Genomic DNA, 26,487 nt, shown 5'->3' on the forward strand with positions numbered 1-26,487 from the left:
TCTTGATTATATTAATAAACTTTAACAAAGAGCGTTTCACAGTCTGGAGGACCTGTCCTGTCCTGCATTATACAGACATGCCATTGATATGAATGGCCATTGTGTAATACTTAAAGGGAACCTGTCAACATGAAAATACAACCTAAGCTACCAGAATCATGTTATAGAGCAGATATAGCTGAGCGGATTGATATATATCTTTATGGGAAAAGATTCAGTATAACCTGTAAGTTATTGATTAAAATCTCTGATGTTTCCAAAGAGTCCAGTCCATTAAGTGACACCGCCCACTGGACTCCTTAGCACAGAATGATCAGTGATTTCAATCAACATATTACAAGTTATACTGAATCTTTTCCCACAAAGATATATATCAATCTGCTCAGCTCTTCCTGCTCTATAAAATGATGCAGATAGATGGGGTAGCATTGTCTTGGTGACAGGTTCCCTTTAATTTCCCCTGTGGTGGTGCTGTAGTGAAACCTAGTACCAGACTTGTCTACAGAATACAGCTAGTTGCTTGGGAGAACTTTGTAATCTGGACTCTCCTATCAATTAGGGATTGTACAAAGTGGAGAAATCCTTTAACTATCTGCCACAGTAAATGGCAATACAAGGTAAAGCCCATGAACAACAGTGACAATCTTTCTGGGGATTTACTATGCCAAGCCTTTCTCTCCTCAAAGAGAGACATTTCCCCATTGCCTGAGCTCTCTGCACCCTGCTATCTACTGAGGAGGAGCAAGAACCCCAAAACTTCTGTCTGTAAAGGGGTCACGGTCAAGTTTTCTGGCTTGCCTCATTAAATTCGGCCACATTTATTACAATCTTTTGCCATTTTCATAGAACTTATCAGCTCCAGTAGAGATTTTTTTTAGGTTTCCTGCAAATTAATCAGGCCCGAGTCTGGAAGCACATGAAATAGACTGAACTTTTCTTAAATAATACATCCCAAGATACCCGAAATAGCAGAGCTGGTGTCTGCGTCCGCCAGTCTCTCATCAAGCGCCTTGACGAATGGTTATCTGAAACGATAGCGGATTTTTATCTCGCACTAATTATCAGGAGGAATATCAGCCCTGGCAGGCAGTCATTGCTTTCCCATATACTAACATTGCCCAGTGTCAATCTTCACTGCCTGGGGGCCTATGACAAGTAAGCAGTTATTTAGGAGTATGTTACCGTAGCGTGCCATATTAGATTTAATGCATTCACTCATAAAATATCACACGTACGATTCAGCAAACATCACATAGCAGGAAAGGTAATTTAATGTGCCCAACGTGGGAATGGAAATGACTGTATTCAATGGCAGGGAGGTTAATAAACAGCATAGTAAATCAGCGCAAAGACCAGGAGCAGTATTAGCTGTAAAGGAAAGAAGAAAAGGTTACATTGCTTCTTTACGGGTCACTTGTGAGAACACATATCAAGCATTATATACAGTAGATGTAGTGACCCTATAAGCACTAGACCATAGAACAATTCGGGAACAGCTATGGACACGGTGCATGGCCCAAAACAGGGAAGGAGAACCTGCAGGAACAAGCTTGGCATGATGGGAATTTTAGTTTTGCAACAGCTGGAGGTCCAACGAAATATAATATACCTGTATAGTTCATAGGAGCACTAGACGTGAAATACAAAGAGTATATGGCCATGGACAGTCAATGGAGAATATGTCAAACCTGCTTGAGGATCGGAACCGTTGTGTACTTTGTCTTGTATTATAGGATTTATAGTGTTTAGGTGTTTTTGTTGTACTTGTTGCTGTGTCCCGTAGACTGTCACCTGTTTGTGTTTCTTGGATTGGTTGTTTCCTTTGTTCGTAAGGTGATTGTTCTATAGTAAGGGATATAGGAGATCATTACCCCACCTTTACCTGCCATCCCTCCTTGCCTACAGTCCTAACCCACACCCATGAATGACTTCCTCATTTCCATTCTGGTTTTAATTTATGCAACCTCATCCATTGTTTTCTACATTAATTTTTGCTCCTAATTTCTTAATGTGATCATCATTACTAATCGATGCAATCATCGTAATACTACTTTAACATTCTCTAAATCCATGTTTTTATTGATTTTCTTTGGCTACACTGGTTTTGCATTCATCCACCCCTACATTCTCCTTTTGACTTGAGGGTATGCATTGCTTGTGTTTCGATGCATAACTTCCTTTCCTCCCTTTAGTAAACAGCAAAACTCAACCAAATGTCGGTCAGTGTGGGAGCAGCGAACCACCCAGATCCGTATGCATAACTTCCGTGCCAGTTGTGAAGCCCTGTACAGCGAGTTGGAACCTGAAGATCGACTGAGGTATGCAACCACGCTACGTCTAAGGCCTGATATGAAGAGTCACATGGATCGGCCATTGTTGGTTGAGCCTCAGGATTCCACAGAGACAAAAGATGGCAGCCCAGACGCACTACCGCCAAATGAAACAGAGCCAGGTACTGAAGGGACTACAGAACAAGTACCACGAAAACATCGGCACAGAGATAGGGGAACTACCGAAACCAACGGTGGTGGTCGAGAAAATGGAAATCACAATGGTGATTCTGGCAGCAATGATAGAGATGAACGTCATCGACAGCACAGAAGTCGTAGCAAAGAAGGGGAAGGTGGTAAAGAAGGTGGAAGAGGAGAACGGAACCGGAGTCAGGAAAGAGTTAAAAGACACCATCGAAGGGCCTCTCCAGAAGAGGGTACAGAAAGAGAACATAGAAGACACCGTACGCATCGACATTCTGCCGAGAGACAAGGGAAAGAAGGCAACGGGCAACCTCCTTCTGGTAGTAAAGGAGAAAGAAAGTCAAGACATAGAGGAGGCGGATCCAGGTCTGGTAACAGGGACGGCGATGGTACAACTCGAGTGGGAGAAAATGGAGAGGAGATTCCACGGTCAAGACATCGGAACAGGCACAAAGCACTTTCTACATATGATACAGAAGAGAAAAAGGAAAACAAAGAGGGAGAACCAGGAGACAAAGAACATCGCAACCACAGGCTGAGGTAAGGCCATTGTTTTTGGGGCATTTTTGTAAACATCTATATACAAGAGAGACTGGTTTAAACTGACATACATGATACAGTATCCTGTCTGTGTGTACACAGTGACATGGTATGACCATAACCAGTGACAAGAAGTTTCACTTTCGAGTGACTTTTCATGTTCAAGTGATGTTTCAATTCAATATAGGACTGTGTAAAATACCAGAATGGCCGAAACACTATGAGGCCATGTTCACATTACGTATAACACCTGCCGTTCTGTGACCCGGCCGTATCACAGAACAGCCAGTGTTACAGAAGATCATCCAGCCGGTACTGCAGTACTGGCCGGATTATCTTCACTAATGAATGAATTTGAACACACTGATGCGCCCGCATCCGAATTCCCCGCTGCACACAATGGAGTGTGCGGCTGGAGCCGCACGCTCCATTGTGTGAACTGATAGGTTCTCTGCGGCTGTGTTGCAAATTGGCAACAGAAGCCGTGATTAATACTAATCTTACGTTGTGTGAACATGGCCTTATACTGGATATCGACAGTATTCTCATAAAGGTCAAAATTGTCTAGGCGGTTGTAATGCGATGAGTTTACTCACGGAGCATAACTATAAGTCCTAGCAATGTGTACAGAGTACATAAGGATGATGAGTATACATTCAGACGTGGAAATAAGTTGTTGCAGGTCGTAGCCAAGTGAGAATAGCTTTTTGCTGAGGATTATATAAGCGCACACTGGAAGCAGAGGTGATAACTGAAGTCAGTGGGAACAGAGAAGGATTATTGCTGAGGGTGTAAAGAGCCTGGGCAAGGAGTACAAATAGACGGCACATTAAGTTCAGTCACTCAGTGATAATGGATATTGATTACAGACAGTTGTTTGCAGAAAATTACAGGATTCCCGTCAGTTGGGATAGAATACTCACAGAGTCCATGACTAACGGTGGCCGCTTACGTCCGTCACCATAGACTTCAATGTAAACATTTTAATAGATGTATCATTTTCCATCATTGGAACAGAAACTGAGATGAACGGATATAGAACTAACCCATCATGTAGGTCAGTAGTGGAAAGTAGGCAGAGAAGACAAACGCAGGTGTGAACCCAGCTATAAATGTATGGTCACCTTTGATCTTAGACTAAAAGGGGGCCACCATGGTCTAATGGAATCAAGCACATACTGTAGCAGAGACCTTGTACTATGTATATTGAGCCTGATCCATTTTTCCTGGATATCAGGGTACAGTACATATAAGACATCTCCTGTCTATGACCAGCTTGAGGACGACAAGGTTACTATCCCACATGTTGGTGTTCAAAGTAGTCTAGTAAACTATAGTATACTGGCAGTGACTGAATGAGCATAGTAAATTGTACTTCACTTGGTATCCATTGCTCTTACATTTTCAGTCTTCCTCCCAGCATGTGTAAGATTTCTTATGGTAATATCACTTAAGTTATTAAAGCTCAGTGCCATATTATGCTTTTTTGCCATCTCTCCAATATTCATACCATTGGAAGCCATGTTAATAACAGATATTTGACTGCAGGGACCACCGTAACGAGGCAGACGTTCCCATCGGGGGGCTCCAACAGTTGCCAGAGCAGCCAGAAGATGCTGATAATGAGAAAAATGTGAACAGGATGTTCCTGCCCCATGCAGATCGGTCCAGCATGGTTAATATACCGGTAACCATCACCGCACCGCCCGGAGAAAGTGCCGTCATACCAAGTAAGAACAGGCCCCATGCTTAGTGCTGTGGTTTCTGGCAAGGGCTGGCACCAGTGCCACTGCTGTGCCAAGCCTTTAATTTAGAGACGTCTTTAACATCAGGCACATCAGTAAAGGTTTAAAGGTTAATGCATAAAGTGCGCCTGCCAAGCTCTAAAGCGTTTATTTACACACATAGCTATTTATATTGGGTTGTCAAAGGGAATTTAATATTTTTAATTGGCGATACAAAATATAATTTGTCCATTGTTTATACCTGTGATATCTTCATGAGGTTAGTACTTAGAGGTACAAGCCAAACTAAATTTCTTAGGGGTACTACCCTAATGACATTCACCATATTAAGGGAAACCTATGACCTCTTCAAAAATTTCCAGCTGTGCTGACGCTCCACGGATTTGTATGCTGTATTTTTTTTTATTGCACCATGTTCTCCCCATTAGTTCTCTGAGTTTGGGCAACCAATATGTTAACAAGTGCCTAGACTGCCAGCTGGGTGGTCACCACCGCTATATTCTCAAAACTCGCTCAGGTTCATGCCCCATTGAAGCCCATTGTGATGCCCACTTGGCAATCAGTAGACTCTATTGATGTACATAGACAGGGTGATCACCACCGTTTGTCAACGTAGTGCAAATCTGAGCTCCCTTCCTATTCGAAACTGAATAGTGGCAGTCTATGCAGTTATTGGCATAACTCATAAAAGGGAAGGAGGGGGCTAGGAGTAGAGATGAGCGAATTTGCCAAAGTTTGGGTTCGTATGAACCTGAACTATCGGCTTCTGATTCCCGCTGTCTGCAGCCTCCGTGAACAGGGTGGATACAGTCTTATGGACTGTCTGGAAAACTGGGATACAGACATTGGCATAGGCTGTAATACAGTTCTTCTTCCGCTGTATCCACCCTGTTTATGGAGGCTGCAGACAGCGGGAATCAGAAGCCGATAGTCCAGGTTCATACGAAGCCGAACTTCGGCAAATTCACTCAACTCTAGCTAGGAGTTGGACCCCCACCGAGCTATATTTTTCACAAATATGTAAATATGTAAAAAGTAAATAGCAAACCGAAATGTACCGAAGTTTACCAGTATTTCTGGTTGGGCCCACAACAGCAGTCAACCATATGGCCTGTGAATAATGGTGCCATGCCATTCCTAGTGCTGAGGCCTCCTCATTCTGGTAATCTGGGGGGACATGGATGGCCAGCTGAACTTCAGCGTCCAATATATTTTCCTGTAATATATTGGCATCATTCTGATGAAAATGAAGTAGAAACATAAATTCTCTACAATTGAAACCAGGGAAATGCTACCTTGAAGGTAATAGTTTCAGTTTAAGGCTTTTCTTATAGACTTTATACTTCACAGAAGAATGTGCATTGGTCATAAAAGGTGAAATTTTATTGAGTGATTTCGAGACTAAAGAGCTTCTGGCATCAAGTCCTGGCACCTTTGGCACATAGAGTATTTGTTTCCCCAGTCTAAGTGACTATAAAATAAAACTAAGCAAATCATAGTCTATTAAATGCAGCTTCCTACAACCACCAAAGTCATCTATATATTTAGGAAAACAGAAGTCCTACCAACGTTTTTGGTAATGTTTTGAGCCATGTGAAAACCTGGAGTCTCCAGCATCCTTGGAGATCTTAAATCTCTGTCCTGGACATCTCGTGACTTATAATCTAAAGGGCTGTGTGGGTTACATGTATTAAAGGGTGTATGGGGGCCACCCAGGTTTTCGCCAATAGATAACGTTGGTTGTGATGGATTTTTGCAGCTTTTTTTTTCTTTGAGGGAGAGGCCAGTCCCAGAGATGAGAGCAACCCGAGCATGCTCTACTTCGATCATTCGACATTTGAATACCTGTGACTGAAGGAATTGGATGCAGCCCTAAGGGCCCTATTACATGGCCAATCTACAGGAGGAATCTACAGTCATGTATCCATGTTTTGACTCCCTAGGGATGCATCCAACTTCTTTGGACTGGAGCATGCTTGAGTTGAGCTCATCTCTAGCCAGCACCAAACCTGTCCACCTGTAGCTTACTCCTCCCTTCTCCAGGCTGAATGCTCAGGTATACAGAGAAGCCAGGGGAGATAAGTGGCAACCAAAGATCATTTGCCCGACGCTTGTTGAACATGTGTGCTTTTACTTATTCCCCGATCAAAATGGAGGAGTTGTTGTCCAGTTTTTTTCCAAGGCAAAGACCATATAAACTGACGTCAACATGGCTATGTTGTCTTTTTTTCTTATCTCTTGACTTACTGTCCCTTTAACTTTATCACACGACTTGTTTTCTTTTAGTAAATAATGTAGAATTTGAGGTGAAATCTGAAGAGAAAAAGGAGATGGAGGCAGAAGACCTGACGAAGAACGGACCAAAGCAAATCCTGCCCTACAGTTCTATGTTCATCTTTAGCTCCACCAACCCGTACGTACTAGAAACCAAGGAAGAGATTTATCAAACATGGTGTAAAGTTAAACTGGCTCAGTTGCCCCTAGCAACCAATCAGATTCCACTTTTCATTCCTCACAGACTCTTTGGAAAATGAAAGGTGGAATCTGATTGGTTGCTAGGGGCAACTGAGCCAGTTTCACTTTACACCATGTTTGATAAATCTCCCCCAATTGTTTTATTACTCTAGGTGTGTTATTTCCATGTTCTGAAACCCCAAATGTCCTTGTTTTAAAGGGAACCAATCAGCCCAACTGATATGGTTCCCAGGAGCGCTGTATAAAGCTCCTGCAGCAGCCGCGGCAGGTACCGGCCGCGGCCGCAACATGAGCTTTATACCGGAAAAAGAAGAGTTTTATTCTCCGGCTGCGTGACAGACACGAGCGGGGAAGTAGTCATCTAGGCGGCTCCCCGCCCGTATCTAGTCACCGCACTCTGCCTGTCAGTGCGCTCAGAGGGGATGATTGACAGACAGAGAGGTCCATTACTGGCCTTTCTGCCTGTCAATCATCCTGCGAAGCGTGCTGAAAGGCAGAGTGCGGTGACTAGATACAGGCGGGGAACCTCCCAGATGACTACTTCCCCGCTCGTGTCTGTCACGCGGCCGGAGAATAAAACTCTTTTTTTCTCCGGTATAAAACTCATTCTACGGCTGCGGACGGAGCTTTATACAGCTCTCCTGGGAACCATATCAGCTCAATTGGGCTGATTGGTTCCTTTAATGTTTTATATCCCCACATTTTATTACCTTTGTTCATTGTTCTAGAATCCAAAGTAGACCCGAAGTTTCAGCAAATTGTCATTCTAAAACCCCCAGTGTTCTTATCCCAGGTCCCCAAGTATCAGTGTCTTATTGTTCTACAACCCCACTTGCCAACGTGTCATTATTGTAGAGCCCTACAGTCAATGTACTGGGACCTGAAAAGTGTCCATTGTTGTTAGACAACAAAATAGTGTTTCCTAGAAAGAGCTTTATCATTATAATTTATTAATTCTGAGAAACAATCCAAGGACGATGAGATGTTGGTGCGTTACATGTCATCATCATTGAGAGCAGAATTCTGGCTGTATATGCTGAGCAGTAATGTCTTCCTATAGCCTCATCAGAGCTGTGCTGAAAAAGTCACATGAATGTCATTGTATTCATATATTTTTTGTTGTGTTCTGGCAGAGTTCGTCGCTTGTGTCATTACATAGTGAATATGCGCTACTTTGAAATGGTTATATTGGTGGTGATTGCACTGAGCAGCATTGCACTGGCGGCTGAGGATCCAGTTCAGGCTGATGCCCCTCGTAATGATGTAAGTAGACTTCTAAAGGATAAGACACAAGGCCAACTATATACAAGAATATAACTACTATAAGGCCGGGTTCACACTACTTATAAAACCGGCTGTTCTGTGACTGTTACTGAAGATCATCCTGGCCAGTACTGCAGCCAGATGATCTTCATTTCTGGTAAATTCAGATATGGGCCCATCCGTATGCGCCGGCATCCCAACTCACTGCTGCACACAATGAAGCGTGCGACCGGAGCCACACGCTCCATTATGTGAACTGTCAGATTCTCTGTGGCTGCTATTCAATGAATAGCGGCCGCAGAAAACTGACTTATCAGTTTTTCGTGCGGCCAGACAGAATACAGGCCGGAACGTATACTATGTGTATATACCCCGGCAAATTGCAGCAATGGCCATGATTTATACAAAACATACGTTGTGTGAACATAGCCTAATACTTCTCCTATATACAGGAATATAACTACTATAATACTGCTTCTATATACAAGAATATAACTACTATAATACTTCTCCTATTTACAGGAATATAACTACTATAATACTGACCCTATATACAGGAATATAACTACTATAATACTGCTCCTATATACAAGAATATAACTACTATAATACTGCCTCCTATATATAGGAATACAACTGCTATAATACTGCCTCCTATATACAAGAATATAACTACTATAATACTGCTCCTATATACAAGGATATAACTACTATAATACTGCTCCTATATACAAGAATATAACTACTATAATACTGCTCCTATATACAAGAATATAACTACTATAGTACTTCTCCTATATACAGGAATATAACTACTATAATACTGCCTCCTATATACAAGAATATAACTACTATAATACTGCCTCCTATATACAGGAATATAACTACTATAATGCTGTCCCTATATACAAGAATATAACTACTATAATACTGCTCCTATATTAAAGAATATACTGTAACTACTATAATACTGCCTCCTATATACAAGAATATAACTACTATAATACTGTCCCTATATACAAGAATATAACTACTATAATACTGCCCCCTATATACAGGAATATAACTACTATAATGCTGTCCCTATATACAAGAATATAACTACTATAATACTGCTCCTATATTAAAGAATATACTGTAACTACTATAATACTGCCTCCTATATACAAGAATATAACTACTATAATGCTGTCCCTATATACAAGAATATAACTACTATAATACTGCTCCCATATTAAAGAATATACTGTAACTACTATAATACTGCTCCCTATATACAAGAATATAACTACTATAATACTGCCTCCTATATACAAGAATATAACTACTATAATGCTGTCCCTATATACAAGAATATAACTACTATAATACTGCTCCCATATTAAAGAATATACTGTAACTACTATAATACTGCTCCCTATATACAAGAATATAACTACTATAATACTGCCTCCTATATACAAGAATATAACTACTATAATACTGCCCCCTATATACAGGAATATAGCTACTATAATACTGCTCCTATATACAAGAATATAACTACTATAATACTGCTCCTATATTAAAGAATATAACTACTATAAGGCTATGTTCACACTACGTATAAGTACGGCGCAACAATGGCCATACTTTATGCGCCTGTGAACATTGCCTGTTGCCCCGCAACATAACTGACATGTCAGTTTTCTGCGGCTGCAATTCAGTGAATTGTGGCCGTAGGAAACCCTGTCAGTTCACACAATGAAGCGAGCGGCTCCGGCCGCTTGCTTCATTGTGTGCTGTGTGAAGCGCACGCTGATCAGAACACTGCGGCAGGAAAGATCATCCGGCCGGTCCCTTACGTTGTGTGAACATTGCCTAATACTGCTTCCTATGTACTAGTATTTAACTACTATAAGGCTATGTTCATACACAGTATTTTTCAACCAAAACCAGGAGTGGATAGAAAACACAGTTGAAATTAAGTGGATGGCCGTCATTTAATGCCAATGTATAAAAGCCATTATTTTAAAACAATGGCCGTTGTATAATACTCCATGCAGGCAAAATGTGACTGTTCCCTTTCCCTGTCCTGATTTCAGGTCCTTAAATACATGGATTACATCTTCACTGGGGTTTTCACCTTCGAGATGGTGATCAAGGTAAGACGCGTCTCAGACGTTGTTTATGTAGATGGATAAGACTCTTTTGACGCCTGTTGTGTTACTCGACCATTATTATACGGTATGTTTATATGGATTCGGCGTCTTTTCTGATCACTTTAAGACTGATAGTATATAGAGACAGCGCACGGCCACCTCCGTGTATTCCTCAGCCTTCCCCGTCATCACAGAATTACCATTCTCTCCACACTCTCATTCCCCGGAGTCCATTACTCCACATGTCTCTAAATAAAATACACAGATGTCTTCACATATTACTCAGAGTTTAGAAACTTGTACATTGCGGAGACGGGTGACCTCATCGCATGGTGTAAAGTAATCACATGTATGCTATGCTGTTCACGGACCGCCATCCACATATCGCAGTGCAAAAAATAGTCGGGATCAGCTGTAATTACACATGAATTATTTATGAGCCCATCGGTAATTTCAGTGTTCTATGAATATTGGCTTAAAGATCATAAACATGGCGGCCATATTCATTATCATCCCGGTGACGGCCCATTAGGAATGAGAGGTGTTGTGTGGACGTATAGGGAAATGTAGGAGTAACCATCCCTATAATGGGATTGTTATTATGGATTTGCCATTGCAATCCTTCACTTGTTCAGTAGCGGAGAGCATGTACAGATGATACTCTGCACAGCTGAGTGTTTGCTGCAATTGTATCCAGTCTACATACAGATCTCTTTGTAGGCTATGTGTGTCCACATCAGATAGGTGGCCTATGTTCAGGTTAACAGACAGGCAGAACCGTATTTAGTCCATGATCAACTACCTATTTATTCACCTGCAGACTGCGTTTAGTCTATTGAAACATATGGGTACACTGACGCCGGGGGGCGTTGTATGGACTGGATACAGTAGTAGCAGACTGGTTAGCAGTAGTGGTGAGCAAACTTACTGAATATTCAGGTCATCCAAACTGGAATGGTCGCCAGTTGCTTGGAGAAGTTGGATGCAGCCCGATGGAGTCCTGGAAAACATGGATACAGCCATAGGCCATAGGTTGTATCTATGTATTCCTGAAAACCTTAGGACTGCATCAGACTTCTCCAGGCAGCGGAAGTCAAATGACCATATGGGTCCAGGGGACCCCGAATGTTCGGGAAGTTCCCTCATCACAAGTATGAAGCCATTGGATGTGAACCCATATGATCTCACTCACTGACAGCAAACAGATTCTTATCACAGCAAACACAGAATTTTTTGAAACAAATTGAATAATGGCCAGTCCTTAGGATCACTGACTGATGGGTTGCCCCTGTTGGTTCTTTAGGGCTGTGAACGGGGCTGGAAGCAGGTGGCTCTGCTCACAGGGTAGCGGCTGTGCCTGGTTATTCAAGATTTTAAAAAGTACAGCTACTCTCTTGCAAAAACAGCGCCACCCCTTTCCTCGGGTTCTGTGAGGTATTACAGTTCAGCTCCTTTTACTTCAATGGAACTGAGCTGCAAACCCCCCAACACCTAAACTAAGGAGAAGAGTGGTGCTGTTTCTGGAAGACAGGAGCCATGTTTTTGTAAGCCTGGAGAAAAAGAGGTTTACTGAAACTTTGATAATGGCCCCAACCTATAAAACATTTGATATGACAGTAATGACAGTGCTCATATACAGCCAGCGTATGAACCATTGGTCTTAGTCAATTCCCCTAATAATGTTTAATAAAATTGGTGAGATTGTACCGAGAACTAACTGCAGTTACATCCAATAATATCTGGTGTCACAATCCAGACAACAGCGAGGGTCCTAAATCCCAGTCCCTACCAGAACTGTAGTCACACATTCAGGACCCCCCCCCCCACCACCACACACACACACACACACTGATACTTTCTTTGATGCATGCGCGGTTGCACAACTACAAACCTCAGCATGTCCTGACACTCCGCACCTCAGATGTCCAGTTACTGCAGTGCCGTCTGTTTCTCCCCCTGCAGATGATAGACCTGGGTCTGCTCCTTCACTCTGGCTCCTATTTTCGGGATCTGTGGAATATTCTAGACTTTATCGTCGTCAGTGGTGCGCTAGTGGCGTTCGCCTTCTCGTAAGTATTTTATGTCCTATTTCCATTTTCAGTCAGAAATGTAGCAAAGATGGCAGACGCTTACCTATGTTATGGATGGTATCACAGCCGCTTGAGATGAGCTAATGCTTGGAAATGTGCTGACGACCAGATCTCCTTACCAGCCGTATCTGCTGCACATCAGGGAGAATTTCCACAGATTCACTTATGGTTTCAGAATATTAAACTGTGTCAATAATAGGAGGCGATACATTTTATTTGCTCCTATAATCACCAGCACAGAGCACATATTCTACTGACACACCAGGCCTAAAAGCTGTGTTCACTATAGAACCAAACCTGCTGATAGCCCCCTTTTGTGCATAGGGCGCTGAGGATGGAGGTATGTCTCTTACCTTCCTCCTCGGCCCCGTTCCTGTGCAGTTGGTAGTTGAGCCCACGGCTCGGAGCACCGTTAGGAGCACTTCCCTGCCTCCAAAGAGCAAGCCGGCCCAATCCATCTAATGTTAATCGATGATGTGGGCGGGCTGGATTGGTGCTATGGGGGGGCAGGGCTCCTAACAGTGCTTTGGACCGAGGAATAAATTGCTAACAACACGGAAAAAGCGCTGAGAAGGAAGATAAGAGACATAGCATCCTCCTCAGCTCCCCGTGCACAATAGGGGGCTATCATCAGGTTACATTCGTCTAACCTGCTGAGAGTTCCCCTTTAATTACGCTTTACTGCCATTTGTGAACCCAGCCATGCAAATTCCCCATCCTAAGGCTATGTTCACATTATGTAAAAACAGTGGCTTTTTTTTGACATGGCCATTGTTTTTGCCATGTCAAACAACGGCTGCTGTTTTACATGTTTCTGAGTCCGATACTGCCAAATGGCCGCAGAAACATTATTTAAATACATCAAATTGTGCAGGCTGTATCAATTAAACATTGATTCTCAGTCACACTACGGCCACAAGACAGCCACACTGTAAACTGTCAATTTTGTTCGGCCGTTGTTTGAGAAACAATGGCTGATGTATTTAGATTCTAAACAATCGGATACAAACATAAACTCTAAAAACAACCAATCGTGTTCCCATTCACTGACAACAAATAGAGAGAATGAGGCCCCATGGGTGATCCCCTGATCGGCCTGCTCCCATGTCTCTATGTATATCATTTTATTTTTTTTCTATGTGTCCATTATATCACTATGTCAAGTTATAGCTGTGTGCTATAATAGTTTAGTGTATTATTCACTAAGGGTGCATTCACACCTACAGGATCCGCAGCAGATTTGCAGCAGATTTTGATGGTATAGATTTGATGCTGTGTTCAGACATTTAAATGAAATCTGCTGCGGATCCGCAGCAGAAACTAAGCTGCCGATCCGGTTAGTGTGAACATACCCTTAAAGGGGTTATCCAGCGCTATAAAAACATTACCAGTTTGGCACCACTCTTGTATCCAGTTTACTTCAATGGAACTGATTTTTAAACCCCACCTAATCTGGAGACAAGAGTGGTGCAAAAGTGGCCATGTTTTTGTAGCACTGGATAACCCCTTTAAAGGAACACTCTTAGCAATCTTTACATGCTGTGTCATCCCTACTGCAGAGCCAACACAGGGGCGGGGCATGACACATAGATGACCACTGGAAGACTACAAGTGTCATGCACTCACCCTTTAGACCAGGGGTGGGGAACCTTGGCTCTCCAGCTGTTGCAAAACTACAACTCCCATCATGGTTTAGCTGTCCATGATGGATCGTTTTGCAACAGCTGAAGAGCCAAGGTTCCCCACCACTGCTTTAGACCCTGCGTCCTGCATTAGGTATCGATCAGCTTTGTACGGACGGTTCCTTGAATAACATCAACAATAGAGTCTAACTATGAAAGCTGGGTGACAACCAATATGGCCACCAGTACAGCTACAATGGTTACCAACCAGCTTTCCCAGACTCCTGGGCGGTGATTTATCCTGCTTCCTTACATTACTAGGCAGATATAATTGAGTATGTATTTGTAGATATGTGTTTTTGCTGTAAGCACTCTGTGCTGCTGTGTATGTCACTGATTATAAGCTCTCTCTTTGTCTCCTTGTCGCTGGATTCTCTCTTTTCCTCTCTAGGAGTTTTGTTGGGTAAATTCAATTTCTTTTTTTTTTTTCCCCCCCCCGACGCATACAGAGCTTCCTGTATGTGTCCACATAGTCTTATAACCTAGAGTCATTGGAATGATACCATCTGATCCTCTCTCTACCATTTCAACCTTCTCAAAATCAGAAGCAATCAAGGCTCATAGAGTCCCAACACTCAGTAGCCGGCTACATGGGCATCACTACCCCAGATAATGTAATATGGGTATTAATATGGAAGCATTCACCTTCCCTACAGCACCACCTCAGGAGAAATTAGGTATTACAGGGTTCCCTTTGGACTGAATGGGTCAAGACCATGGGTCAAGACCTCCAGAGCAAGGGAGTCTCTTTATGGGTACCATGTCTATTGGCTCGGCGTCCCCTGACATAATGCTACAAAGCCTTTAACATCCAACGTCTTATAGCTCCATGGTGCTGTGACTTGGGAAAGACCAGTAGTAATAGAAGGAGGTGCAGGGTTTAGGCTTTGTATACACTACAATCATGTATACACTCAGCATGTATATATGTCCTACCCATAGGGTGTCCAGTGTAATAATATTTACTGTCCATGGTGTATCTGTATAAGAAGATCTGCCGCACTTTCTTGTAGTGTTGGCCGGACAATGGGCACTCTCTATACCAGTAGCTTTTCCCGACATACTACACAAACTCTGTATCCCAGCATACTACACAAACTCTGTGTGCCAATATACTACACAAACTCTGTATCCCAGCATACTACACAAACTCTGTGTGCCAATATACTACACAAACTCTGTGTGCCAATATACTACACAAACTCTGTGTGCCAACATACTACACAAACTCTGTGTGCCAATATACTACACAAACTCTGTGTGCCAACATACTACACAAACTCTGTTCGCTCTTAGCTTTAGGTATCTTATCCATAGAGTGGTTGCTCTGTTACAACATCTTTTCTCCTTTGCACCAATTTTGCATAAGCCTCCATGAATGTTGAGTGCAAATCCACCTGTCATTTCTCTATAACAGGGTCCAAGGCATGTTCTCTGCATATAGTAACCCACCCATGCACTTACCTCATTCAGCCCCGACTAACAAGAAATACAATATAATTGTATCGTAAGAGGGGCCACCCTGGACTGCACCCTCTTCTCCGTCATTCCACTCTGATGACCTGTTATACCTGTGCTGTGATGGTCACACTCTAGTCATGTCTATTGGGTTACAGTCTATTACCAGAGTCCTTAACTGGAATTTGTGAACTCTACATCATACTTAGAGCTCAAGTGTCAAGGAGGCCTTGCTGAGCGGTGACCCTCGTGTGCCCTGCATGCTTCATATACAGGACCTGGCTGCCAGCACTGAGCCCTGTACGTCAATCAGTCTAAGCAGAGAGGGTGGTGGAGGGAGGAGGCCGGCATGCTTTGGATCAGCAACGCCTCCTTAACACTAGAATGTGATATAGAGCTGACAGATATCCTTTAATAGCCCTATATTACACCATAATAGTTTAAAGTGAACTTGTCACTTGTCAGCCCACGAGTATTGATCAAAGAGCACTTTTACCCAATGGGCTGACAATGGGATCACTTGTCATGTGGACTCACTGTGATCGATTACACATAGATATCTGCACAGTAGTCTATATGGTTGTACTGTCTACATAACCTGGCTCCATAGACGCTGCTGTATGGGTATATGTGTACATTCTGTAGGGACTGCATCCATATAGTCACCAGATCCCAGCTTTATGGGATGTTTTGTTATTGTCAAAGCAAGCAGCCTCATATAATTGAGCTCTGTTTCTGTTGTCCAATCCGGCACATGGTATTACTTATAACAGGTCTGCATGTATAACCAGGATACGCATGTGTACCGCATGTTGTGCATTGGGGGGAAAGACCCCTGTATGCTGTGGATCAGCACGGGTAAACCTGGAAATCAGGTTTTGGTTAACAACTAATAAGAATATTCATGGTATTTAACCTAAAACAAGTCAGCAGTGCCAGGACTAAATGGTATCCAGAAGTAAGGAAATCCTTTAATCCTGGCCTGCTGCCTCCCTACTCGCCATTGCTCCAGCATATACCTCTAGCCAACAGCATGTATTCTTATAATACAGAGGAAGGTGTTATATAGATGAGATACAACTATTACAAATATTATTATGGTATGCATTTTTCTTATATGCTATTATAAGTCAAAGGCTTTTCACCCAGCCAACCAGCACCCTGCTCTGTACCAATGAACCCCAAAACAGCTGTCTACAGAGTCTTCCTATTGGAGGTGACCCTGGCTTTCCTAAAATGTCATGTTTTAGGGTTCTTTACTAGGTCAGACATTGATTACTATGAAAGCTACCTATAGGTGGCACCCGAAAAACAGTTATCTTTCTTCAGCTAATTTACATATTTCCCAAGGTGCATTGCCTGTTATGCTCCCAGGTGGTCTCCATAAGAAGAAACAGAATTTTCCAAGAGCTGTCTTAAAATATATCATCTATAGACGCTGATGTGAAGATGCTGAGGACCAAAGACCATTTGCCACAGTTGCCACTTCAGGTCTTCGTCCTAGTCCGATATTAGACAAGGGAGAGAGAAAAAAGCCAGGCAGCAGCGCCTCGTGTGATACCGTACAAACAAGTCAGTTAAAAATGCAAGGTGCTGATGGGGTGCTCACCTTCCAGCCCCTTGGGCTTTATGCATATCACCCAAATGGGTACCAGGTCTTTAGAAGATGCCAGGGTATGGCGCTTCGGTGGAGAGTGCAGGGCTGCAAGCCAACTAGAATAGCCCAAACAGGATGCTCCCAAGTAGGGGCCCGTGGGAATAAGGCTAGTCTAAGTACAAAAATGGTGCGTGGCTAATCCATAAATGTTAGCACTGCCCAAAAGACTCCAATTTGAGTACATTTTTGTACTTAGACTAGCCTAGTCCGATATTAGATAGCCATAATGTGGCCCCCTCCCAGGGTCCTATTTAACCCAACTTAGGTTACCACAAGGTTTGCTTAAGAAGACCCTTTGGGTCTTCATTCAAAGACTTGCAGCTTCCATAGAAACCCAGAACCAGGACTTTAATTACTTTTAGAACTAAGCTGGGGAGCTGTTGTTGGCTGACCAGAATAATGCCGTAGACATGGCCTATATTGCCAAGTAATTACAGTATTGGACTGAATGGTTTGTCCAGTTTTAAGATAGCAGTTCCATTTTTGCCTATGGTAAGGGTTTTAATTATGACTCCAATGGCCTCCACCATGACCCAATGAGTTTATCAATATCGATATGGACAATAGATCTCTTGTCATGTCGTTTTTTGTTTTTTTTTTATCCTGGTCCTCTGTATTATAAGTAATAATGATTGGCTAAATAAGATGACCCTGATGCATAATTCATTCATGAACCGAAGCAGATCTCTTCAAGAGAAGAGAACGAGGAATACCACTCCTTCGGGATGTCACTGGTTTGGGGGCCCTTCCTTTCCTTTGTATGCTGATTCTACTTCTGTGTGTGTGCTCTGTAGAGGGAACAAAGGAAAAGATCTGAACACTATCAAATCCCTGCGGGTCCTCCGTGTTTTGCGTCCACTGAAGACCATCAAGAGGCTGCCCAAGTTAAAGGTTTGCCTTGATATGATATTGGATATTATAACCATTGTAGATATTTTTAACCTGTAGCAACCATTCAATGCGTTTTAGACTTTGCTGGTAGGTTTATGTGATCTGGACTGGAATTAGAAAGTGCCTTTAAAGATTGTCCTAGAATACGCTAGGTGATACAGCCTCCAGTAGCGACATCAACATCAGATTGGTGAGGGTGCAGCTCCTGGAACCCCCACCAATCATCTGTCTGAAGGGGCCATGGCGCTCCCCTGCTTGCTGTAATCTCTTTAAGTTTCGCCAGTACCCATATTGTCATTGCCTTACTACTAGTACGGTCATTACAATGAGCCAGACCTCCTAGTGATCCAGAATTGATGGCCCACACTGAATATAGGCCATCAGTTTTATAAGATTAAATAACTCTTTTATGCACCTTCAATAACTGTTGGCTGAACAAGCTGTTCCTTCCGACCCCACGACCACCACCACCTGCTCAGTCTTGCAAGTCTATATAATGGGTAAAATTGTATAAGTCCCATGAGTTGGGACGCCACCATGTACATTAGATAATAGGCCAGTCCCTTTATAATTGGGGTCCTAAAACTTGCCAGTATTATACTTGTCTCGAAGCGACCTTATTCGACCTAGTGCTACAATTTACAATTTAAAGTTCCCATCATTCTTTGACTAGCAATCTCTTGACATTACATCTCACTGACATTACCGATATGTTCATTTTCCAGGCTGTGTTTGACTGTGTGGTAAACTCTCTGAAGAACGTGTTGAACATCCTCATCGTCTACATGCTTTTTATGTTCATCTTTGCCGTCATCGCTGTTCAGCTCTTCAAGGGCAAATTCTTCTACTGTACAGATGAGTCAAAAGATCTAGAAAAAGACTGCAGGTAGGTGTTGACTGTTCTCAGGATACAACCTCATGAATTGTAAATGATTCGATGCACTCATGACTTTCTCTCTCTGTCTAGGGGAGAATACTTGAACTATGAAAATGACGATGTGCGCGCTCAGGCTAGACAGTGGAAAAAATATGAATTCCACTATGACAATGTACTCTGGGCTCTTTTGACTCTATTTACTGTCTCCACCGGAGAAGGGTGGCCAAAGTGAGTATCTGACATTAGTTTTATGTCTTTGTCCCTCCCACATCTGTATCATACTAATAGTAGTGGGTAGTGTTCTCCAAACCTGAACACTCTGCATTTGATTCCCGGCATCTGGAGAAGTTGGATGCCACTCTAGGGAGCCCTTGAAAACATGGGTACAGTATAGGCTGTATCCATGTTTTCCTGGAAGCCCTAGTTCTTGATCCAACTTCTTCAGATGCCAGCAGTTAAATTGAGCCTTTGGATTCGGAGAATGTTGTCAAACCTCAACAGTTCGGCTAGTCCACTCAACACTGGTAATGGGTAAAGATGGACTATGGTGCAAACAGAATGGTGAAGGGAAATCGTAGATGAGATAATAAATGGTTGAAGATCCGGGCAGTAGATATCAAGGATATTGGGTGCACAACAAGAGAGTCGATCATGGATGATGAATAGGAGGTGAGGGAGCATTAATGTATATATAGAATGGTAATAAACTATAGGCTGAGGGAAAAAAAGCTAGTAAAGAGGTCTAAACGTATAGGGTTGTTCTTGCATTTCAGTGTCTTAAAACACTCTGTGGACGCCACCTACGAGGATCAAGGACCAACACCAGGATTCCGGATGGAGATGTCCATCTTTTACGTGGTCTATTTCGTGGTGTTTCCTTTCTTCTTTGTAAACATCTTTGTAGCTTTGATCATTATCACCTTCCAAGAGCAAGGCGATAAGGTGATGTCAGAATGCAGTTTGGAGAAGAATGAGGTAAGAACTGGTTGGGGATGGGAGGATTAAAATACAAGAACTTCCAATGTAATCCTCTTCCCGATGCAGCTTTATTTCCTAATATCAAGCATGTCTTCATTTGGGTAATGTGTATCTAAAGCTTTCCGGCATCCCTGAACCTTCAATGATGATAGCAGTGACGTCTTCCACCTGAAGTTGCATAGACTACCAATAAACATCGATACAGTTAGAAGAAGCTCACAGTGTCATGTCTAAACTTCTCAAAGTTGCCAGAATAAAGAACAAGAGGAAAACCACTTAATATTTTGCAGTTGTTGGAATTTCTCTGCTACAATTGTAACATTAAAAAAAATTGTTATCCATCTTTCCAACAATATTTTTATGTATTTTCTTCTCACAGCGGGCCTGTATAGACTTTGTTATCAGTGCTAAGCCCCTAACGCGATATATGCCCCAGAATCGGCAGTCGTTTCAGTACAAGATGTGGCGATTCGTGGTTTCTCCCCCATTTGAGTATTTCATTATGGTGATGATTGCTTTGAACACTATCGTCCTCATGATGAAGGTAAGACCTCCTCATAGTTACGGCTTGACGAGACCAAAGCCCATAATCTGAAGTTCACAAAAAAGGAATGCCTGAGCCACATGAAGTCATGTTATGTCCTGTTGTTTTGTTTTCTACTAGTTCTATGGAGCACCTGAAACTTATGAAGAAATGCTCAAATGCTTGAACATCATCTTCACATCAATGTTCTCATTGGAGTGTATCTTGAAGATTGCCGCATTTGGTGTTCTGGTAAGAGCCCATCCAGGAGAATTGTGTAACTAAGCCTGATCTTAGATGATTATCCACAACTTTGTTCCATGAATGGCATGTTGTGTCACATGTGATTATCCTGACTACAGATTGATGTGTTAGTGGTCATGTGATGGACCCAGGCACAATGATGTACACCCAGTCCGGCAAAATACCAAAACATTTGGGGCTTATCAATTGTCAATATAGATGAGCGAAACTACAGGATGTTCAGGATCACGAAACCTTGGACACTCTGCATTTGATTCCCGGCAGCTGGAGAAGATTAATGCATATCTTCTCCAGCTTTCGGGGTCAAATGCTGATTGTTTGGGAGTTCGCAAACCCATCACTCATCTCTACTTGCCAATATGTTGGATGTATTTCTTATGGGGTGGTTTAGTCATAACTTTTGAGACCTTAAATGATAAAAACAAAGATTATGATGCAAGGGGATATACATATGTTCTGCAGAAGGAGTTCATGCTTTAAGTATGAAACAAATTAAAAATGCAAAAAGTTTTATGTATGTTCTTTTTATCTAGAACATTTGCTTTATAGACAGAGACATATAAACTCAACTATTGGGTAGGATTTGTTTTAGGATTACTCTAAGCTCCGGACTATGAACACTTTTCCATATAGATTTGGGTGCAATTGGTTTATATTAAAGATTTTGTTCCATTCGTCTTCTAAGCTTGCATCTATTACAATCCACTGCAAGCTGCTGAGCGCAATTCACTGCTAAATACAACCACTCAGTTGGCAGTGCTTCTCTCTACTTTCCTAAATGCTCATCTAAGCCCCAGTCTGATATGACCTGAGTGGATTGTGATTTCGTTAGTTTGGGCTTGGATGAGCATTCAGGAAAGGAGGGAGGAGGGATGGCAACCTGAGCCAACAGAATCCAGCAGTGTGGAGTGTATGGTAATCTACAAAAGTTACAAACTTTTTTTTAAAAAACAATATTATTTCAGAAAATACATACAAGAAATCAATGACATATACAACATTGTTTGTCCAGCATGTATTGGCGTATTAGCAGCCACATATAAAATCATCCGATTACTAAATAATTTCTCACCCATGGTGGATCAGGCAAACCATTCTCAGCTGATGGCCATCGGGGCACTGTAATTTTTCTTCGACCTTTGTTGATTTAGCAGAATAAAGTTATAGCCAGATGGTAATATTATATTCCAGGCGGCAGATGCCCTATGTACTATATCAGGTTTGCACAATGGTTCTGTACCAGGCCTTGCATAGCCATCACTTAGTTCTCCACTATCAATATTATAAGATGACTTATTAGATTGACAATCCCAAAATTCTGATTTCAGCTGAACTGATGATGAAGCTATGCAGACATAATAGCTATTTCAGGCAATCTAAGCATTGCTCGTAGCACCCAACAGCAAGATTACATTTTTTCATATTCTTAATGGACCCAGAAAAATTAAAGCCGAAATCCAATTGTCTTTTTTTTTTGCACATTTGGTGCATTATCTCTTATTTGGAGAATGTAATCACCTGCTAAAATGATCTCCGATTCCTCACACAGAACTATCTACGGGACGCCTGGAATGTCTTTGACTTTGTCACAGTCTTGGGAAGTATTACTGATATTTTAGTAACGGAGATAGCGGTAAGTGGATTTCATTTAACATCAAAGAGATACAGATACAGGACTCACGAGCTGTCCTGTTCATCCAGAGTATACTCATGTAACAGATACCCTGTATTACCTACCAGGAAAGACTTCTCTATGGTTTATGGTCATCGATACACCATAAAGGGGGCCATTTTGTGGGCAAATGATGATGGGTGAAGGCAAGTTGTTCATTCCCAGCTTGCAGTTTAGTTGCTATAGGTTAGAGACACTCAAGTGAATGAGACTGAGCTATAATATAAATGTGTCTAATAAAGAAAGGTGATATGGTAGCCTCCGAAGTCCCTTCACACAACTGGGCCTGGGGATAAGGAAAGTGAGACGCCCATTGATCTTATATTTTTGGGCAAGGCCAGCAGTTCTGTAGGGCTGAACAACCCCTTTAACAACAAGGCCGTGGGTTCAGCAGAGGACGGCTCCCATTAGGAATCACTTGCCATTGGGTCCCATAATGTGTGGGATTGTCCCACTGATGACTTATTCGTTCTACTTATTGTTGGTCTTCAATAACAATAGAGATTACAAAGTGCTAAAAAGTAGATATTCGACAGTTCTTTATTGCAGTGGGGTTGCTCTCCAGTGTCCCCTGTTGGGCTCAATATAACTACCTATCAACAATGGCTACTATAGGTAATAGGTACCCGTATGTCTCGGTTAACATTGGTTTAGCTCTAGAAATATAAATGCTCATGAGTTCCTGAACTGAACTCGGCATAACTGTTGGTTGAAGCTAGTCAATGTATATGGCCACATGAGGGGTTTCTTTGAGTTAGTCCCCCACTCGCACGATCTTGTTAAATTACCCCTAATTTTATTATATAGCCACTGTAAGGAGGAATTACAACTCATTCATATTCAATGATGGTAAAATAACATTATCTGGTTCTCTTGATTCATAAACTAAGGATAAAACAAGATTATTCCACCTTCTGCTGCCAGTTTTAAAGAGACTCTGTCAGTGGGTGTATGTCCTCTGAGAGGGTAGCATAAACTAGTGAGACAGAACCGAATGATGTATCACTTATATTGTTCTGTGCAGCTCATCCAGCGATATCCTCCTTAATAACATGGACAATAAATAGCCATATTCATTATGTGCATGTGCTCAGTAGTCCTGGCTATTCATGAGCACCAGCACACTCTGGTGAGTTGGCAGTTGTTTATCTATACTGTGTATAGCTAGACAGCTGTCAATCAGCTGATTCTACTGCATATCAAGAGAACCGATGAACAGAATGAGGTCAGTAATATATTGTATGTTCAGCATTTCTGTCACTAGTTTATGCTGCCTTGAGTTAAGGCAGCATAAAACTAGTGACGGATTCCCTTTAAGGTTTGTTTACATATGTCTGGTGATCTTGACCCACCCTGACTGGGAATGTCACATGCAGGATTGCAAACGATGTCTCTTCTGGGACTCCACAGACTCAATAGGGGGAAGTGTACCAGGTATGTCAATGCCTGGTACACTTTTGAATCTATGTCAGATCTCCAAACATGTGAATGTTACCTTTGTTTTAAGAAGACATGGACATGGGTGACACAGAGGAATACAAGCCATACAATCCTGGTGTCTTTGTGTCATCTGTGCCCATGTGGATGCAGAACGTATGGAAACAAGCCATATTATAAAACTGACTGAATATAAGGACTGTTATTTACGAGGCATTTTTCCCACAGACTTCTTTGTGTGAGCCACACTTGCGATGTACACTTTTTTGGTAAATGCCCTTCTTTCTGTGATTGGTGACAACAGAACGTGACTCATTGATGCCCGTAACATAGGTCCAAGAAATATTATAAAGAACTGGACCAAGGTTTTAAATTTCAAAAAGAAAAAAAAAACTTTTAGGCAGGTTGGATTGCTTGAGACAAATGGAACTTTTTTCTAACATTTGCTGTTGTTCCCCTTCACGAGTACTAACTGCCTTACACATTGCATTGTAGACTGCAATGCAAATATTAAGGGCTGTGTTTTGCATCTCCATCAAAAACGTCATGTATTCCGGGAAACTGTATTCACTCCAGATTGAACCAATGAATACTCCTAGACCAAATAAAAAACGTCAAAAAAGAAAAAAAAAATACATAAAAGACAATGTGGAGTGATATCACTTTCCAATGTGGACACATGCAGAATCCCTTTCATTTTATTTCCCATTCTTCTCAATCCGCAACCTTCTAATTAGATAGATGAATAAAGCTTAATTGCTCATGGAGGATAACATGGAATCGGCACTACTGTGATAAGGGAATTCTAAGTTAATCCCATTTAGAAAAAAAATCGCTGACATCACCGAGACTAGAAAACATTGTCAATTTTCTGCTTATTAGGACATATGAAAAAGTACAATACAATCTAATCATTTCTGGCATTTCTTCCAACTATGTTATTTTACAAAGAAGAGAAATCATGTGAATTATAATTATTAATTTTGACATGAATTTACAGAATTTGTTAACCTAAATTGCAGGCTGCGTGGCGAGTACCCTGCTTATGTCACTTCATATATCGCCTACGAACACCATTTGGACAGTGGCCACTAGGGTATAAGTGCTGTAAAACTTTTCTCAAGAATTGCCGATCATCTCTAGAAGATGGAAAAGTTCTGGCCTTAATATTGCAGAACGTTCCACATAGATGGCATTGCATCGTCCACAGAGTAAAAAGAAAGATAGGATTATATTTTAGTAGTGCACGATAGGTAGCTATAGAGCAGATGTCCAATCATTTGGTACCTATAGTGAGGACATACAGTATATACATTTCTAGAATAACAGAGGAATGGCACAACACAGAGTTATAACAAAAGATGATCCAGAATTGTTATATCATAGTATTTACAGTACTAAAAGAGACAAGTCAAGAGAGGCAATGAGTCCTCTTTAAAGCGGTATTTCTTCCCTAGATTAAAGAAAAAAAATTGAAAAAGAAACATACTCACCTAGCCCCAGTCCCCTGACCATCCAGTGCCCCAACCTTCCTCCTTCTAAGACGGGCGCTCAGAAGCAGGACCTACTGACTTAGCCTATCACTGGCAGAGACGGGAAACCGCTGCCGCCAGTGACTGATTGAGGCAGCAGCTCCTGCTCCTCAATATTCGTTTTAGGAGCAGGAAGAAGAGAGGATTGGGTGACCATGAGGCAGCGAGGGACCAGGGCTGCATAAGTATGTCTTTTTTTTTCTACTGAGCAGGTTTTCCTGCAACAACAATATGCATCAATCCAAGTTGAGTGGAGCCCTTGATCCATTGACCTCACATCCTCAGATGCTTAGTGACTAACCTGAGATTCTTTATACTCAATGGAAACCAATTTTAAATTATGGTTTTGGAAATAAAATCTATATTTTTCATATGGAATCATGAAAAAAAAAATCAAATCAACATAATCTCAATATATTAGTCTTATGCTCTGTTTAATTTGATTCATCTTTTTTTGTGTGTGTGTGTGTACATCTCTCTGTGTTCGTGTTCTTTATTTATTTTCCTTTTTTGTTTGTTTCACGGCCTGCCGACTCATGCTACGCAATCAACATACACTGCGGAAAAAACTCAACCCCTTAAAAAAAAAAAAAAAAAACACCCTCTGTCTTTGTATGTTGTATTACCTGCAACACCCGTGTACTGTGTACCACCAATATCACCCATGACAACATCATACCTAGAACACGGTTGGTTCCGTTTAGAATTTTTTCCAATCTCCTTTTTGATTTATTTATTTGCAACTTGCCCTTTCTATTATTTCTTTGCTTGGTTTTTGACTGGGGCAT

General features: G+C 41.8%; 1 protein-coding gene across 4 annotated transcripts in view; it reads left to right on the forward strand.

Moving 5' to 3' along the window:
- Positions 1 to 26,487, forward strand: part of CACNA1B (calcium voltage-gated channel subunit alpha1 B) — a 205,045-nt gene that overhangs the window by 144,866 nt on the left and 33,692 nt on the right. For all 4 annotated transcript variants that reach the window (XM_069942883.1, XM_069942880.1, XM_069942881.1 and 1 more), the window contains exons 19-31: positions 2,193 to 3,014; positions 4,563 to 4,744; positions 7,046 to 7,172; positions 8,368 to 8,497; positions 10,582 to 10,641; positions 12,601 to 12,707; positions 18,320 to 18,416; positions 19,142 to 19,302; positions 19,384 to 19,521; positions 20,067 to 20,268; positions 20,651 to 20,815; positions 20,936 to 21,046; positions 22,608 to 22,691. In XM_069942883.1, the coding sequence (XP_069798984.1) occupies positions 2,193 to 3,014; positions 4,563 to 4,744; positions 7,046 to 7,172; positions 8,368 to 8,497; positions 10,582 to 10,641; positions 12,601 to 12,707; positions 18,320 to 18,416; positions 19,142 to 19,302; positions 19,384 to 19,521; positions 20,067 to 20,268; positions 20,651 to 20,815; positions 20,936 to 21,046; positions 22,608 to 22,691 (2,386 nt within the window). The remainder of the gene's footprint in view (positions 1 to 2,192; positions 3,015 to 4,562; positions 4,745 to 7,045; positions 7,173 to 8,367; positions 8,498 to 10,581; positions 10,642 to 12,600; positions 12,708 to 18,319; positions 18,417 to 19,141; positions 19,303 to 19,383; positions 19,522 to 20,066; positions 20,269 to 20,650; positions 20,816 to 20,935; positions 21,047 to 22,607; positions 22,692 to 26,487) is intronic.

The sequence above is a fragment of the Dendropsophus ebraccatus genome, chromosome 10 (assembly GCF_027789765.1).
Source record: "Dendropsophus ebraccatus isolate aDenEbr1 chromosome 10, aDenEbr1.pat, whole genome shotgun sequence".
NCBI classification, from domain to species: Eukaryota; Metazoa; Chordata; class Amphibia; order Anura; family Hylidae; genus Dendropsophus; species Dendropsophus ebraccatus.